We start from the raw sequence: 18,037 nt of genomic DNA, 5'->3' as shown, positions 1-18,037 counted from the left end.
GCAAACATAAATGTTTCTGTGTGGTTATCTTATCCATAAACATTCATAAAGTTTAAGTTGTAAGATCCCCCAGGACACCATCCAGGGACTCATTAGGAGCAAGCCCAGATGTTGTTGGGGGTGCATACAGGCAGGTAGGACCAAACACACTACACAGTTACATTATGAGCTGCTCTGATGAAATTCATGCAAGTTGGATCAGCTGTGATTTAAATGTTTCACTTTTATTTTTCGATGTGATTTTGAATCCAGCCCTTAGCTGATGGTTTTGGTTTCCATTGAGCGTTGTTACGTCATTTTGTTCTCAACAAATTGTAAAGATTTTCAACAAGATCCAATGTGCGATTAAGTGTTTTCTTGCGGCTGTAATACAGACACACCTCAATTAAAACCTTCATTTAATATTAGTAATCTATAACACTAATTCATAAAGCCACTGAATACAAAAAGACACAGTGTAGGATGTATGTAACGAATGAATGAAGAATGTGTGTAAAGGGAATGTATCAGGTTATGTTTGTATGTTGCAGAATGGTCGAAATTGTGGACAGACATTAGAAGCAAATCAAATTATTGAGGACAGGAAAGTGACATTATGAGAGTATGAATTTTGGTTTGGAGGATACTTCTCACATTATCTCTTACTTAAAAACATATTGTGATGGTGACTGGTTATGCCACAGAATCTTATGCTTAACCACTGGATCAATTTCATTTAGAAATAAAATCTATAACTTTCATTCCTTGAAAGGCAAGAACAAGAAACAACACATATAGCATAGTACAGCACGCCCTTGTGTGACCCAACATTTCTTGGATTGATGTCCACTCTTCAGCGAGCCCAGTTTTGGTGTTGCAGTTCATTCCTTTCTTTCAGGAAACAGACGTTTTAATCTTTATTCACTTGGTACAACCCACATAATACAGAACATACTTTCTACATTTGCCCAGCAATGACAATACACCTCTCTAGAGACAAATCTGCAATACTAGTGCATTGTAGACTAGCAGAAACATGGATCATCATCTAAAAGCCAAAACAGAACAACTGGAATTATGAACAGACTACTGCACACATATCACTCACTGAGGGTATCATTGACTTCTATGACTTGAGTGGGTTATGGAAGACCTTTTCTGTTATAAGTCAGAGAAGGCTGCTGGATAAGCTGTACCTTGCCGAATTGGCAAAACAGATGAGTAATTTAACACATAGATACAAACCCTGAGTGCACTCATACAGTACACAAGGTGAACAACCTCCTCTGCCCCTCAGATTCAAAAGCCCAGGAGCTTAAAAGCAATGATACATTGCACAATTACAGTATTTGGTACACAAGTTGCATTTAAGTGTAATGTAACTTTCAAACTATTTAAAGTTCACTGGGTGCAAGAGGGATGCACAAAACGATGGAGATCCCCCACCGTCTTTGTGGAAGACAAAGCAAGGAGCAATGCAATCTTGTATGAAAGAAACAACAAAGGACCTCAAATGAGACCACTGCTCTACTGTATGTCCAGATCAAAACATCTTGGCCCATCAAAACCAGGCAAAAACCCACCACCCCTGAAGGGAGGCATCAAGTGATATTTCTAAATGGCTCCACAGTCCTGGGAGTGTCCTAGCAGAATAAGCCAGGTTCTCTAGGGGTTGCTGCTTACCACCAGGTAGCGTAACATTTTAGAATGGAATAACAGGTTAGTTGGATTATGGCTCATCAGTGCAAACCTTAGACATTTCCTGTGGTCCAGATGTATTACTGTTTGAAAATAAGCATCTCAGATATTGACTGTTGCAATCCAATCTCACAAGACCTTCCTGCACTCAGTAACTGCCTCAATGTGAGCATTCCAAACTTCCCAACAAAGTTCTTAGATACTTGAAGGTCTAAATTAGTCTAAACCTACGTAAACCCCCCTTTTGAAGGTGGAACCACCGGTATAACCGTCTTGCTTACCCTTGTCTCCAACAACTGATTTGATTATGGACATGATCAATTAATGGATGCTATACCTGAAACTGTAACCATTAACCAATTGCAATCATTCTCTCTATGTGCACCTTCACAGGAACCAAACCACAAGCAAGCTGATCTGTAAGGCTCTGTCCTTTATTTATTTGATTATTTGATTAATTATTATTTGACCTGCAATGTTCTGTTATGTCTGTGTGTTATCTATTTATTGGTTTATTTAACAGGGACAGTGCACATTAATATTCATTACTGTCTGATGGCTAGTTCACCTTCAGGGACAACAGATTAACCAATCATTTGGAACAGTGTTGCCTGAAACCCACTACAGCACATTGCAGGGAGCCAGCTAACCAGTTGGTATTGTTGTCGCCAACTGCAACTGAAATAGTTAAGCTGATTCTGATCTCAGTTCTGGCTTAACTAATGAAACTCTGAGCTAACTATGCTTAACTCTAGGGTTCTTAGATAGGAACTGAGTAAATGCTGTGGTGACAGAATTATAAATATGTGGACACAAATGTCACCACATGCCATATGCCCTTTAAGCATAAATAGAGGTGTTATTAAGCCACATGGAGGAAGCTATCCCATATTGTATGTTATACATAATACGCTGACTAAAAGGGAACAGTGGTATTTGAAAGGGACACTTGTAGAGCAAATGTACTAATTGATGGGGCTGACTAATGAAAGCTGACAAGACACATGGTAATGATCGGTCAATGAGCATTAAAGAGGATGATTGGCTAGAAAGAAAGAAAAAAAAGAAAGAAAGAAGGAAAGGGAGTAGGAAACAAGGAAAATATTAAGGATACGTTAAGGAAAAACTTAAAAGTAAGGGAAAAGGGGAAAGTAGAGGTGACAAAACAAGAAGGAGAAAATGAGAGGGAAGAAACAAGGAGTGGAGGACAGTGAGGGTAGAGCAAGAAGTAAAACAGGAAAAGATGAGGTGAGGAGAGAAAAGGGGATAAGAGGAGGCGAGCAAGCTGTTGGGTAATGAGTGAACAAAGAAAAGTAAAAATCACAGCCATAGACAGTTTTGACCAGAACTTCCTATCCAATGTTAAGCTAGATTTCAGTGTTACTACTGTTCACCAAGAACAACTCCTGCATTCACATCATGCACTGAATGATCAGTAAATGATAGCATTCAGCAGCCAACATAAAAGCCTACTTTTTTTCAAGCAAACAATTCCATGATGGATATTAATGAAATATACTGTTGAAAACCATGATGTGTTCATAATATGTTACTATTGATACTATTGATGATACTACACGTTACTAATGATATTGATGTGCATCTTGTATTTGTGCCTATATGTTAAAGTCAGCTGATTAAAGCTAGATAAAAAAGATCCATACTATAATGGCTAATAGCACTAATTCATCCTGTTGCATGTCACACACACACACACACACTGCTCTGCTGCTTTCAATTCCTTAAATACAGCTTCCATTCACTAATGATCTACAATGTCCTTTTGAGCCACTGGAAGACTTTCAATGTGGAACATCTGTGCAAGAAATGTCTTCCAACGGTAAATGTTTCACATCAAAGTGATGAGGGCTAGTGAAAATGCAGATTACCAATGAAGCTGCTACCATAATGCAGTTTCATGCAGCTTTGTTTGTTGGTACAGATGAATGGTCTAAACATTGTCTATGACTGTGAAGTGAGGAAGGATTTAGCCATCAATCATCACTCTCCTACCCGTGTTAGATCTTGACGCTCTCAATGCCGTAAACGTTGTAGCCCTCTTTATAGGTGGCGTAGTTTGGCTGGTGGCTGGGGGACAGCAGGTTGAAGTTGGGGGCATGTTGAGGAGAGGACAGAGTGTGTGTGTAGTTTCCTGTGTGCTGGGGGGACGACAAGGTGTTGGCTGCCACCTTTATAACACAAATAAAGTCATTGTTATTAATATACTGATGTTGTTGTGGAACAATGATAACTAACCAGTAGTAGATAACTTCAAAAGATATAGGTGAGGGGTGGGGTGGAAGGGTGTGTGTGTGTGTGTGTGTGTGTGTGTGTGTGTGTGTGTGTGTGTGTGTACTCCAAGGAAATATATAAAAAAAAAGACATCAAAAAAGAAAGAAACACTTTCGAATGTTATGAAGTGTATTATCAATTGTAACCTGTCAGTGAACCAAATGTAGTCTAGTTATGTCTACATTTAAAACATGGACATCACGTTGCTTCATGTTTACAGAAGTTTACTCTCATGCTGTGTGCAGTTCACACAAACAAAACTGACAATACACTTTAAATTCTTATTGTCATGGGGTTTTTAAAAAAAAATCTTAGATATATTCATTTATTAATTTTGGTTGATTGTTTCTTTATCCATGATGTATATGCTGTCATTCCAGACACTGCCACTCCCACCTGGCAGACACTCACCTGCTCTCTATCTCCCCTCCCCTGTTCCTCATTGCCTGATTAGCCCCTAGTCTATAAATACTGATCTACTTCCACTTAGTTCCTGCCAGATTGTGCCTCAGTCTAGGTGTGTTTGAATTAGCCTGCCTGGATTTTTTATTCTTGTAATTTTTTGAAAGTAAAGACCTTGTCTCCTGACCTTGTTAAACCATGTCTGTGTATTCTGAGTCATGTTATTGAGTTCTCTTGTGATTTTTGAAACTGTGACACAACAACCCAACAATACAGGGAAGTGCAAGTGTAACAACAACACAACAATAAGATGAGCTTGATAATTATCCTGTGCTGATTACAGGTTTGACCTAGTATGATTTCCATTGTGACTTTTATGTAAAAGTGACCAGGTTGTTTATTCAGTCATTTCATGAAGAACAAGGAGTAAGATGATATATTAAGGAGCATTAAAAACCATTCAAAATAAAAACCAAGTGCAACAGAGACATACATTGTATACAGCCAGTAGGAGCAGAGTCTGCAGTCGAAGGAAATGCAGAGCTGCATGTTGATTCTGAAACAGCTCATACATGTACATCCACCACAAGATCCACCCACAGACACTTATTTTAAATCAGAGCAAAAGTCACAGCTCCGACATTCTGTCTGCTCCTCTAAAACATGTACATCCACCATCTATCACACAGACTATACAGCACTGGCTCAATAAATCTGACCACACCAACTGAAGCAAGCATGAAAGATGAAAATGTTCTATTTGAATATACAGAGCCAGAATCTGAAACCCTGGCTAGCACACGTATACAATACAGATGAAGACAACACAGCTCACGTAGGAAGAAGTGACTTGGTGTTGTTAAAACACACCTCTACATTTCCAAACAAAATCCATCTATCTACACTGTTGAAGGAATGAATGACTGTGAGAACAGGAAAAACCGGTTTATATAGATCTGTCCTTCAGCTGCCAAACTAATAAGAGCATGGACAGCTTTATGAGGTTAAGGTGAAGTTTGGGTATAAAAACAACTTCTTCAGCAGAGAGCTAGCAACACAGGTCACCATTTCTGATGGTCACAGATTTTGGTGTAACACCAGTTAAAACAAGGGAAAATATATTTTTTCAGACAATACTTGCATAAAATATTATTATTTCCTCTATCATTAGCCATTTCAGGTTACAGGTACTCATACTTTCTGATTACCCCAGCTGATTCATCACACAGTAACAACATTAACTATGATAATTTACATACACAATCTTATTCACACATGGCCTAACATGGCCATGGTTATGCGGATCTAATTTCAAACAACAATCTGACTCAACTACACTCATAGATTAGAATGTACTCAACTGCATAAAAAACGCACTTTAATATTTACTTTTCAGCTGAACGACGTGAGAACGATCACCAGTGAAAGAGACAAAAAAGGTCATTGGAGCCACCTCAGGTTACAGGTACTCATACATTCTGCTTTACATACACAATCTTATTCACAAATGGCCTAACATAACCTTGGTTATGTGGATCTAATTTCAAACTACTAACTGACTCAACTACACTCATGGTATATAATTTAGTCAACTGCATAAAGTTAATATTTCAAATGTGGCTCACATTTGAAATATTAACTTTTCAGCTGAGCACTGTGAGGACAGTCAGCAGCAAATGAGACTGAAGAGATCATTGGAGACACCTGCAGCTACAGGTACTCATACTTTCCAATTAACCCTTTCAGACATTTGCCCATAACCAACAAGTGGCCCCTGGTTATGTATATTTAATTTCAGACAACATTCTGACTTTTAAGGTCAATGACGAATGGAAGCTCAGCAGTGGAAAACAAACCAGAAAGAGGAATCAAAACTTCAGAAGAGCATGGACAGGGGTGCCAGGGTGCCAGGGCACAAGTGTGTTTGGGACACATACTTACTGTGACCTTCATATACAAATATACATTCTTCTCACTGCTTTAATCTATGAGTGTGTGTCTTTTGGCAAGTAATGCTGCAGCACTCAACAGGTGCATTGTTCTAGTAATTACAATTCAAGGAGTTACTTTGTCATTTTCACATAATAGTTCATACTTTGCCTTAAAAGTGAGCAGTGGAAGTCAATGTTAATGTATCATAAAGACTCATTACAATAATGTATCAACAATGCAAGAATATGGGCGTGGTCAGGGATGAAGATGTGCACTGGTGATTTCAATAGACCACCGAATCTGATTGAACTGTAAACAGTGCCTCTTTTCAGATTTTCAGCATCTCTAACTGAATATAAGAACATGCTTCTTGTGAAGAAATGTAGTGAAACACAGATTATCTGTGGTTGGCGCTATACACAGAACACAATGGAACTTCTCCTTCCTGCTTCAAAAGAAGACAGCTGAGGTTAGTTAGGCAACTTAGGTAAGGATGTGACCTGGTCCCAGATAAGCTGCATAATAAAAGACACAAAAAAGATTATATCGATTGGCCAGATGGTGGCACTATAACACCAAACTTTACATTTGGCTTATACGTTGCTAATAAAATAAATTTTTCCTGATTCTATGGGTCCAGATCCAAATTTGCACCTAGACAGATTTTGATTTTGTCCAAATCTGTTTTTTCACTCCTCCCCCTACAGATTTTAAGAAATCAAATTTACCACATAACATATCGAGACCAAGCTGGAAAAAGTTTTTTTTTAAATTCCATACTGTTTTGAATACATTTTTAAACATGTGTCTCTGGCCAATGTTCTCATCCTCTCTCTGGCCAGTTTGAGCTTTTGAGCTCTGAGAGGTGTTACAGAGTTCCTTTGGCAAGTCTTTTATCCCAAATGCAATGAACATTTTAAACACTTACAAATGATCAATATGCACACAGGAACTGTTATGCACTTGTATTTTTATACTTTGCATGTTTTATGTATTTCATATTTTTTAAGAATGGTTTCATGTCATTTATGGATTCTATGGTGTTTATGTAATTTCTGTTACTGTATGGGCCCTATTTTAACGATCTATAGCGCATGGCGTGGAGCGGGTGGCGCAAGTGCCTTTGGGGCGTGTCCAAATCCACTTTTGCTTTATCCAGCAATGCGTTTCAATAATATAACATGAGTTACTTTTGCTGAAAGGAAAGTTGGCTGATGAGCTGCTAACCTCACATTTAATTCATATAAAGGAAGAATATGGAGATATAACTGACCAGTCTGATGAGTGTAGAGGTGTGTGTAGTTATACTGCAGCAGCCTGGTGTCATCAGCTGATTTAATAAACAGTGAGTGGCTGTGTGTAATGGCACTGCACTCTGTGCAGCATCAGAGGCTACAGACTTTCATAGGTTATAGTTAGGGCTCTTTGAGCTCTTAATTTATGCTGCCATAGGCTTAGATTGCCGGGGGACCCCCATGATGCACTGAGCTCCTCTCTCCTTCTCCCTCTCTCTATCCATCCATCTATATCCATTAACATTCATGTTCTATTAATTGCATTCAATAACATAAACTTCTTCCCCGGAGTTGTCTGTGCTTTCTCGTCTCACAGGTAATCTGGGCCTGTTAACGTCCGGATGACAGATTCCAGTCCTGGATCTTCTAGCTTCATTGTTGATTTTCATTGTGCTTCTCTCCTCTATCCTTCCTTTCTCTCCTCTCAACCCCAACCGGCCGAGGCAGATGGCCGCCCACTCTGAGTCTGGTTCTGCCTGAGGTTTCTTCCTGTTAAAAGGGAGTTTTTTCTTGCCACTGTTGCTCATGTGGGAATGTTGGGTCTCTTTAAAGTTAAAACCTGAAGAGTTGGGTTTAGAACCTGCTCTATGTGTAAAGTGCCTTGAGATAACTTTGTTGTGATTTGGCGCTATACAAATAAAGATTGACTGATTGATTGATTCATAGGTTGTTAGGACTGTCCACAGCGGCGCTCTCCATTTTTAAAAATTAATTAAATCTGATAAATATTGTGACTAACTAATATGACATGCATTTTTAATATGTTGATGTACATCATAATACAAATTCACATTGTGGTCCTTTTATTTGTAATGTTTTGCATGTTTGTGTGCTGCTGCGCATCCGTGTGGTAACAAGCACAGTGTCTGCGCCTATATACCCCCCTATATACCTGCCTATATACCCCCTATAAACCCCCTATATAACCCCCTATATACCTGCCTATACAGGAGCATATTGGACTCTTGATAATGCGGCCCTTAAATAACCAGTGACTTTAGACATGTTTTTTTTTCTGTCAGTAGCGCAATCGCTTTCCTCTGCCTCAAAATAGCAACATGCCACCAATGTGCCTGACCATATCTCATTTTGAGACCAACACGCCCATAGGCGCACAGACTGGTGCAAGTGCATTTGTTATTTACACAACGTGGGTGCAGGGCGAGAAAATGACAACTGCGCCGGGGAAACTAACAAAGACACATGCGCCACACGCGCCATCCGATTTGCGCCGACGGCAAGATAGGGCCTTATGTCTGTTAATGGTGAGCCAAAGACAATTTTCCACCATCTTGGACAATAAAGTTTTATTCTATTCTATTCTGTTCTATGCTATTCTAATAGCTTGAAATCAAAAGCTAGCTGGCTTCAGCAGCGGTGCAGTCCTGGAATATTCTGCCACTGGGGGCACTATAACTGTGAAAAGTTTATATTCTGTAATTGGCTGCATGGCATGGTACAAATGTTGTTGCATAATTTAGGGTGATAACTTAGTCAATGCAAAAAATGTGGTTAATGACTGATTAAAGAGGGCATGGCTTATTACATCAAATCTAAATACTAGTGTTTTGATATCAAATCGAAGCCTTGATTCTTATCAAACATGAAAAATCTGGTCAGATTGGACAATGTAAAGCGGAGTTACAACAACTTTGTGTTTCATGTTTTGGGCAGAAGTGACCGACACCCTGCCAAGGGCATTCATTGACAACTCAAAAACCTTGCATTGCACAGGTCCTTAGACCAATGAAATTTGATGTTGCGATGGTCAGCTCTGTAGGTGAGTTCCTTAAAGTACAAAAACTGCATAATGAATTGAAAACATCAGCCTTCCAAAGTTTGTATGTCTAGGTGAAACATACCTCAAGGGGTTCCTGTGAAAATGTTTAAGGGGCACTATCGAGCAACCTTGCCATACCCTTAGCCAAGACCCTGACAACAAAATACTGATATTTGTGTTTCTTGAGGATGAGAATTCCTAAATATGTATTGCCATGGCAACAACTGTTAATGAAAACTCAAGCTCCACTATTTCGCCTAATCAAGGTCTTAAAATTAAATTGACGAAATTTTAGATCTAGTTCACCTGCTAGGAGTAGTTAGTAAAAGTAGGGGACCTGTAACTTCCTGTTGCCAGTAGGTGCCAGACTATGATTCAATATTTAGGGATTGAGCGCTGACTAGCGCAAAGCCCTATTGGATCTGTAGGGATTATTATTGTTCTCCTTTTTCTTCTTCCAACTGAACATACCCCAAAAGTCATGAAAACTGCCGAAAAATTTGATATTTTCTGGTTCATGAAAATGGGCGTGACTGACAAAGACAAACGACATTTGGTACACATATATATCATATCAAGACGCACAGAAAAGTTTCTTGGACCCATACCCTAAGTCAAACAGGAAGCCGGCCATTTTGATTGACAGGTGCCTTGTACTTCAAAGAACTCCTCCTAGAGATTTCATCCGACCGACTTCAAATTCACATTGGAGATACTAATAACTACCTGTTGGGTGTGGCAGCACAGACAATTTCGATGCTTCGCCATAAGGCAGGAAGTCCTTATAATTCCTATAGACATTGTCCCATCTACACCAAATTGGTCACGCATGTAGAGAGTCCTGCCCTGAACACATCTATGCATCAATACTGTATCATATAAATAGTGCCACCTACTGGACACAGGAAGTCAGCCTCATATGACAAACATTATCCGATTTACATGAAATTTACAGGATGTGTTCTACTACAAAATGACATATAATTGGCATATAATTGGTGGGTGAGGCAGTGTTAGTTAGCCCCATCACACAATGTTAAATAAAAGCCCAGGTGCAAAGACGTCTACGTGCCTGCTGTGTCTACCCTGTGACTGCCCGTATGGCACATTTTGCTGTTTATGTCTGTATATATGTTTTGTTGTGATGTCTCTGCTGTTGAAAGATGCTACACAAATAAATAGAAGTGTTGAATAAAATACATTCTCTTCTTCAGACAGTAGGAGCCTTGACTTTGACATTTTGTAGACGGTGCTATCAAGCCATTTTGCTACACCCATGCCCAAGACCCATAAAACCACTTCTGACATATGTGCAAAGTTTTGTGATTTTTGAGCACCTTTAGTCCCTCAAAAATGCAATTCTTTTGGAATAATAATAATAATAATACTAATGATAGTATCATAAAAAAACAAGCCTTTTGTTGATTTGTCTTCTAGCATTAAGCATCACACAAACTCAGATTCAGATGGTATCTTTTGTGAGAATCCTTCATATCACAGAGTTAGAACTGATATTACTGTAATTATAATTAATATTAAGTTAATTTAAATTAGTATTTGAAAAGATAACATACCTTCATTTTTTTGGCTTCAGCATGGCTCTTGTAGCAAAATTCTACCAGTGCTACCATCATGGCCAGACCCAGACCTCCAACCAGGATGTAAAAGACTCCTGCTACGTTACTGAGAGACAGAGCACTGGTCTTCTCCTAGTACACACACACACACACAAAAGAAGGCAGCCATCCAGAGACAAGGGTTAGTGGGATGTTTATGTTAACACTGAATTTTAATAACTGACACACAAACTGTGAACTGTTTCATTTTTCCTTAACCCAATATGAAAAAACTAAAAGACCTCATTAGTCCCCCTCTAAAAAACATTCTAAAACCCAAAATATTGTTTGAAAGCAATCTCCTGAAACCTTGTTTGTAAAAAACATGACTTTCACCATGGAACTGTCAGCTTCTCCATTTGTATTTCAGCTAAGCACAATGCATTTTATCGGTCTTGTGTCTTGAAAATGATTACATCACCTGAAACACACTCACATTGCATCTAGCTCTGATAGAAAAGCATGCTAATGTCGCATCTGATCTTACAGTAATATTTACATGCAAATGTTGCGTCTAGTCTTAATGCAACAAAAACTGAACTAACCTGTCAGCACAGTTAACTCCCCATAAATACGTGAGTGCTTTACATTAGGACAACACAGAGTGAAAGACAACTGGACTGAACCTGACCTGCACACATTTAAACCCATTCTAAACATTCTTGCCCTATCAGTTTTCCTGTGTGTAAGTCAATGTTGGAATGCAAAATTCCGACCTTCCAACCTTCCATTTCTTTGTTTATATGTATTGTACGTATGATTCATTACAGTTAGTGATCACTGTGGAAAAAATAGTAAATTCTTCAATACCATCTTATAAGATAATTATAAGTTTCCTCTACAAGCAGCTTCCACCTTGGTTTTATTTCCATATATCTGGCCATCATTTCTATCATGTATTACCTTTACTCAACAAATTAAATTAAAGACCTTGAAATGAGTTACATTACTAAACATAGGTACAAGATTAACACTGGTGACTAATAGTAGTCATACAATTACAGAGTTTGCAGACAAGCCAACAGCATATCTGGATTATTTTAAGCACTTTATTTGGAAGCAAAACTGAAAGTGAGTGCGCCTGAAATATCAGTGATAATCCCTCATTATGCAAGAGCACAATTCTACTGGTGCAGAAAGTCAGTCGACATTTTCACCTGGAATTCTAAAGGTGTATGGCAAAGACATTAAATGAGACATACTCTGCTATATTTTTAATACTCTACTAGAATATCTTGCATGATGTAGTAAAAAACGAATTATTTATCACATACTGGCCCTTTATGCAGCCCCTCAGTTCAGCCTCTGTCTGAAACAGGCTGTTTAAGTTTAAATTTAAAAAAAAAACATGCAACAAACTATAGTAGTGGGATTTAACTACTTAATCTTGTTCTTTATTCAAAATGTCAACTTCTTAGATACATCTGTATATGTTCTACATGAAACCCAGTATCAAATGTACGACCCTTCATGGACATGTGCAGATCATCAGCAAGGTAGATCAAAATGTTGCAAACGTAATGTGTTTAATGAGGGTTGAAGCACTGGATACTGACTTACAGGAAGGATTTTTGATTTTTTCCCCCAAAATAATCGTTTAAAAATAAATAATTATTGTTTATTCTACAAATTAATGTGTTTGGAATGATCAAGAAGGAGCCATATATTAAATATAAACCATTATTTAGAGGGTAATTTGCATGCACATAATTTCCCCTCTCTCCTGGGACTCTAGAAAAGTGCACAGTGCAGCAGCTCAGCCAATTGTTGACCTTTGCTGGATATAACAGTGTATAAATAACAGAAAATCACAAAAAAGCATGATATATCTTCTTTAAGGTTGAACTTGCAATTTCCCTCAGCTCTGAATCTACGTTGTAGCCATACAACAATCTTTAAAGCTCAGGTTGATCACAACCAAGAGACACATTTTAATACACTGGAAATCTTCCTCACCCCCATGTTTTCAAAGGTGGATAGTTTCAATTCTACATTTGAGGTTGAAGTTCATGAGACAATCTATTTCTTGAAAGACTTTGAGCAATTGTGGCCCATTCAACATTGGATAGCCCCAAATATATGTCACAGCAGTTACCTCAGCAATTACAATGTTATCATAAACTGTAGACATGACAGCCAGATTTACAAAAATAAAACCCAGGTTTTAATTAAGTGCCGTTTTCCTTTCATATCCATATCATGGTGGAATGAACCCAATGTCACATATAATGTATAACTAATAGTTACGTTAACTGTTTAACATTTAACTTTAAAACACCTCTGACCAAAGCCAGCATCACTGATGGGTGTGGTTATGCGTTATAAGAAGTGTGCATTGTTGCACTTATAACCATATCCAGCAGTGATGTCATGGGGTCCCAGAGAACACCTGTATCCTTACAGCTGGGATCACTGTGATCAGGAGCCAATCACATGGCCTGCAACCTAGGTAAACATAAACTTATGGCCAATAGTAACAGTATAGCCAGTATACCTTCACTGGTGCTGAGTTAGCCTCCAGCCCGCACTTGACACAATGAATGTATTTATCATCAAAAAAAGGATCCAAACATGGCAGTCTATTAATTACAGTGAAGCTGCTCATATAGTACACCAGTACAGTGTTTATGTGTTTTTACTTCTGTGCTCACAACACTTGCTTTCCCTGACTCCATCTGGACAATTGCTGATGCACATGAATGACCGAGGCTCAGTATCCAAAAAGCTACTCAGAAGAAAACAGAAGAACTGTGTTCTTAAGTGTGTCAATATAGGCTATAATTTGGCTTTAATCTTAAAGTCTAAGATGTCCATTTACAAGCTTTTAGGCCCTTTGACTGCATCTTCATTCGACTTCATCACTGAATGGGCTTTGTTGTTATCACATGATCTGACAGTGGAAATGACATTGTTATTAGACACTTAGGTTATGTGATAACATAAACTACTTTCATATGCAGAAGAAGAATATGAGATGCACCTGACTAACTTGAAAGTAGATAGGTGAACCTTTAATCTTATATTAGTATGATTACTTGCATTTTAAAGAAACGTTTTTAACATCCTAATCCGGGTTCTATTTCATATCTGGTCAACACACCACCATATGGGTCACTCTCGCCGAGGGTGAGCTGTTTCAGGAGACAATGTAGCCAATTAACACCTCCGCCCCGTGGGTGCAGCGGGCAGAGAGTGAGCTAGACAGAGAGGCGGTGTGTGATCGCCCGCTCATGGGTAAGCGGTGCGTGCGGAAGAGCAAGCGTTCGGAGGCGGAGCTTGGACAACTACAGCTGCAGGCAGAGGCTATACATAATACCCCTCAAGAGCTCGTTCATGCTCGGCGTCCTTTAGGGCTGCATGACATGAGCAGGCCAGCTCCTGAAGTCTCAGCCAATTGTTCAATGGCCTCCATGGACGCTGGTCCACAAGACGCTCTTGTGGGCCAGTGTACCCAGGGCCTGTTGTATGCGTTTCCTCCCTTTCCCCTCATACCAGTCGTTCTGACCAGGGTGGGGATGATGTAGGCCAGGGTTCTGCTGGTAGCCCCAGATTGGCTCAACCACGGATGGCGACGTTGTAGTGGCTGCTGGCAGGAACCACATGGTGCCTTCCAGTCAGGCCGGACATGCTGTCACAGACTCGGGGACATCTCTTGAACCAGAATCCAGGGATTTACAGGCTGCATGTCTGGCCTCTAGATGGGAGCTGCCCAGCAGCTTGAGTCCTGCTGTTATGGCTACCCTGCAGGCAGCCAGAGCTCCCTCTACCAGGGTGCTTTATGCTGGTAGATGGAAACAGTTTTGCCAGTGGTGTACAGAGAAGGGCTGGGACCCAGTCTCTTGTGGGACACAGGTGGTCCTCTTGTTTTTGCAGTCACTGTTGGAGAGAGGACTGATATAGTACGCCTTAAGGGGCTATGTAGCGGCATATCTGACCGTCACATCCCTATTGAGGGTAGGACAATGGGCTCGCGGCCCCTTATTAGCCAGTTTTTGAAGGGGGCTAGGCGTATCCGGCCACCACGGTCCCACATGGTCCCATCATGGGATTTGCATGTGGTGTTGCAGGCTCTGTCGGAACCTCCTTTTGACCCTTTGACCAGTTTGGGGCTGGATCTTCTTTCCCTCAAGAAGCTTTTTCTTCTTGCGCTGGCCTCAGCAAAGCGGGTCTTTGAACTGCATGCCCTGTATGGGCATCCGTCTTGTTTGAGGTTGGGAGAAGAGGGCTCTGCCGTCTCTCTCCAGCCAAATCCAGCCTTCTTACCTAAGGTGGTCCCTCTGTCTTTTGTTTTAAGGCCCTTGGTTCTGGAGCCCTTCCATCCTCCACCCCAGGCATCTGTGGAGGCAGCCCAATTACACTTGGTCTGTCCAGTCTGGTCCCTGAGGGTGTACATCGCCCGTACAAACCCTGTTAGACAGACTGATCAGCTCTTTGTCTGTTATGGAGGTGCTAAGGTGGGCCAAGCTCTATCCAAACTGCGTTTGACCCACTGGGTTGTCCAGGTCATAGCTCTGGCCTATGATCGTGCTGGGGTCCCTCCACCTAGGGAGCTGGTGGCCCACTCCACCAGAGGGATAGCTACCTCTTTGGTGCTCTTCAGGGGGGCTCCCTTGGAGGACATTTGTGCAGCGGCTAGTTGGGTCTCTTGTGGGACCTTTGCAAGGTTCTACAGACTAAAAGTTGCTTCATCCATAGCCTCTGCTGTTTTACAAGCAGGCCGGTGAGATGTGTGGTCCCTGCCATGCTGGACCATGGCTTCAGGGTTGGTGTTCACCCGATGGTTGTGTTTGTTTATTGAGGATGTTCTGTTATGGGGACGTTTTTCCTTTTCAGTGGAAAGTGTTTTCTTTGACTATTGTGCCACAAACCTGAAGATTAATTTTCTTCATTAAAATGTGTTCTGATCTCTGAACTGGTTGTCCTGAGTGTTTTTTGCCTCACTACACCACCTGCCTGACCTTATTTGCTATACTGTTGACCCATACAGTGGCGTGTTGACCAGATATGAAATAGAACAGGTGGTTACAAAGATAACTGTGGTTCTATGATGGTTCTAATGAAGGTCAACACACCAGCTTGCATTGTCATTCAGAAGGCTAGTTCGGCCTCAGTCGGGAAAAAGAGAGTAAGCAGGTGATTGCGCAGCTGTATTAATAGGCTCTGATTGCATCCATGGGGCGGAGGTGTTAATTTGCTACATTGTCTCCTGGAACAGCTCACCCTTGGAGAGAGTGAACCATACAGTGGCGTGTTGACCTTCACTCATAGAACCACAGTTACTTCTGTAATCATATGTTTGTCTGAGTGAGAACCTTACTTAACATAACACCTGCCAAAAAAATTGTGGGTCTTTGTTGCTGCCTAATGGGGTCCTGAGCCAAGTGGACTGCATACAGGCCATGCAGCTGTCACCTTCCTGCTATCACCCTTCACCATCATGACAACATCATATTATACTAACAGGTTCCACTGTTTTATAGTAATCAGAAAAATATATTTCTCACATATTTACATAGCAAGATTCTAAAATCAGTTATATTTAATCAATCTATTCAAATTTTCCTTCACATGCTGTTCAGCGATTGCTTTTCTGTTGCTGATTATTAACAGTGTCAGCCTTAATGCCTTGTCTGATCAGATGAGTGGAACATTAAAATTGATTTGCTAATTTTTGCTAAAGGTTGTGCTTGATGCTTGGTGACATAACATTCATATACTTGTGAGGCTATTTGGCAAGCTACTCATGCTGGTGAGCTACCCAGCACTGTCAAACCATTTGGTCATCTGCACATTCTATTGAGTTAGAGTTCCCCAAAGTTGAAGTGCACGAGAAAGCTCTACAGTTACTTTGCTATCAGGAGTGAATCCTCTGATGATGTTCATTCCATTCAAATGGACACATTTTTTCACAGACATTACCCTGAAAACTCATCCTGTCTCAACAGTGTTTCAGACAGACAAAATCTTACTTAAAAGTTAAAACAGACAGAATAACCTACTACATATTCAACAGGCAGTAACACACGTTTCATTGAGTCTAGCTGCTAAAACAGGATTATGACTTTTTATCTAAAGACGTTCCGCTTTTTGTTTTCAGGACACCACTTGTTTTTGTTATCAGCATTTTAATTACTAACAGTTGAACTTCTTAGGTTTTATGTTACTGGGATTTTCCTTAACATTACAAACACCTGTATGAACCATTCTGTGGAAGTGTTTGTTTTTTCAGATTTACACATATATTTCACCTATTTCTATTCCTGATACATATAGAACCATGCTTACTGTGCATGTTAATTGTGTGAAGAGACAGTGTTTGATCCACAGACAAGTACAACTAACCTTATTGGTGGAGTCCTTGAAGCCACACTCTCCTTTATCGTACCACCACTTGTTTTTCAGCTTGTCTAGGGTCCCTTGCTCATTCAGTTTCAATACGGCAAGGTTTACTGGCACTCTTCAATGGGAATAACATAAATAACATCATTATCAATGTTATCTTATGTTATTAGTGGGGCAGCAGTTCTCATACTCTGGTCTAGCAACCAAGAAAGGGCCCACTGTTTGTTATTTAAAGGAACATAATTGATGATGAATCATACAATGCTACAAACTTGGCATTCCAATATTTTGTATCATTTAACTAAAGGACCATAACAAAATATTTAATGCAAACATTTAATTTTGCCAATTACCCTATTATCACAGTGATTAACTAGACAGGTTGTTTAAAATGTTCCATGTTGTCAGGGCCCCTCTATTTGGTCCCTGAGACAGAGAATGAGAGGTGCTGCAGTGAAAAGCCTTTATGCTTTGTGAAAGGCAGTATTCATCCAGGTCAGAGCTATAGACAAACGGAGTTTGGCCAGGTTGCACAAACTCTTTATCATCAGCCCTTTTCCTGCATTGTTGCTTCTATCTGGTGTGAGGTCACCTGACCCTATCCTTGCCCCAGAAACCTGCCCTAACCCTGACCTCAACCAAACAGGGTACAACACAGTGCAGGAAGAAACAGCACAGACTACAGCGCCACCTGTGCTTAA

The 18,037-nt window shown here is 40.1% G+C and overlaps 1 protein-coding gene across 3 annotated transcripts in view; it reads right to left on the bottom strand.

The window, feature by feature from the left end:
- Positions 1–3,695: 3,695 nt before the first annotated feature.
- LOC128369380 (glutamate receptor 2-like) overlaps positions 3,696–18,037 on the bottom strand; it is a 63,782-nt gene continuing 49,440 nt past the window's right edge. Inside the window, exons 16-19 of one of the 3 annotated variants that reach the window (XM_053330431.1) lie at positions 17,337–17,451; positions 10,953–11,087; positions 10,706–10,715; positions 3,696–3,796 (exon numbers count right to left, since the gene is read on the bottom strand). In XM_053330431.1, coding sequence (XP_053186406.1) covers positions 3,696–3,796; positions 10,706–10,715; positions 10,953–11,087; positions 17,337–17,451 — 361 coding nt within the window. Of the gene's footprint in view, positions 3,867–10,705; positions 10,716–10,952; positions 11,088–17,336; positions 17,452–18,037 lie in introns of all 3 variants that reach the window. The other 2 variants (XM_053330423.1, XM_053330416.1) reach the window with 2 other exon arrangements.

This window comes from Scomber japonicus, chromosome 2 (genome assembly GCF_027409825.1).
Source record: "Scomber japonicus isolate fScoJap1 chromosome 2, fScoJap1.pri, whole genome shotgun sequence".
NCBI classification, from domain to species: Eukaryota; Metazoa; Chordata; class Actinopteri; order Scombriformes; family Scombridae; genus Scomber; species Scomber japonicus.
The sequence above is the reverse complement of the archived record's forward strand: the minus strand, read 5'-3'. Positions and strand labels throughout refer to the sequence as shown.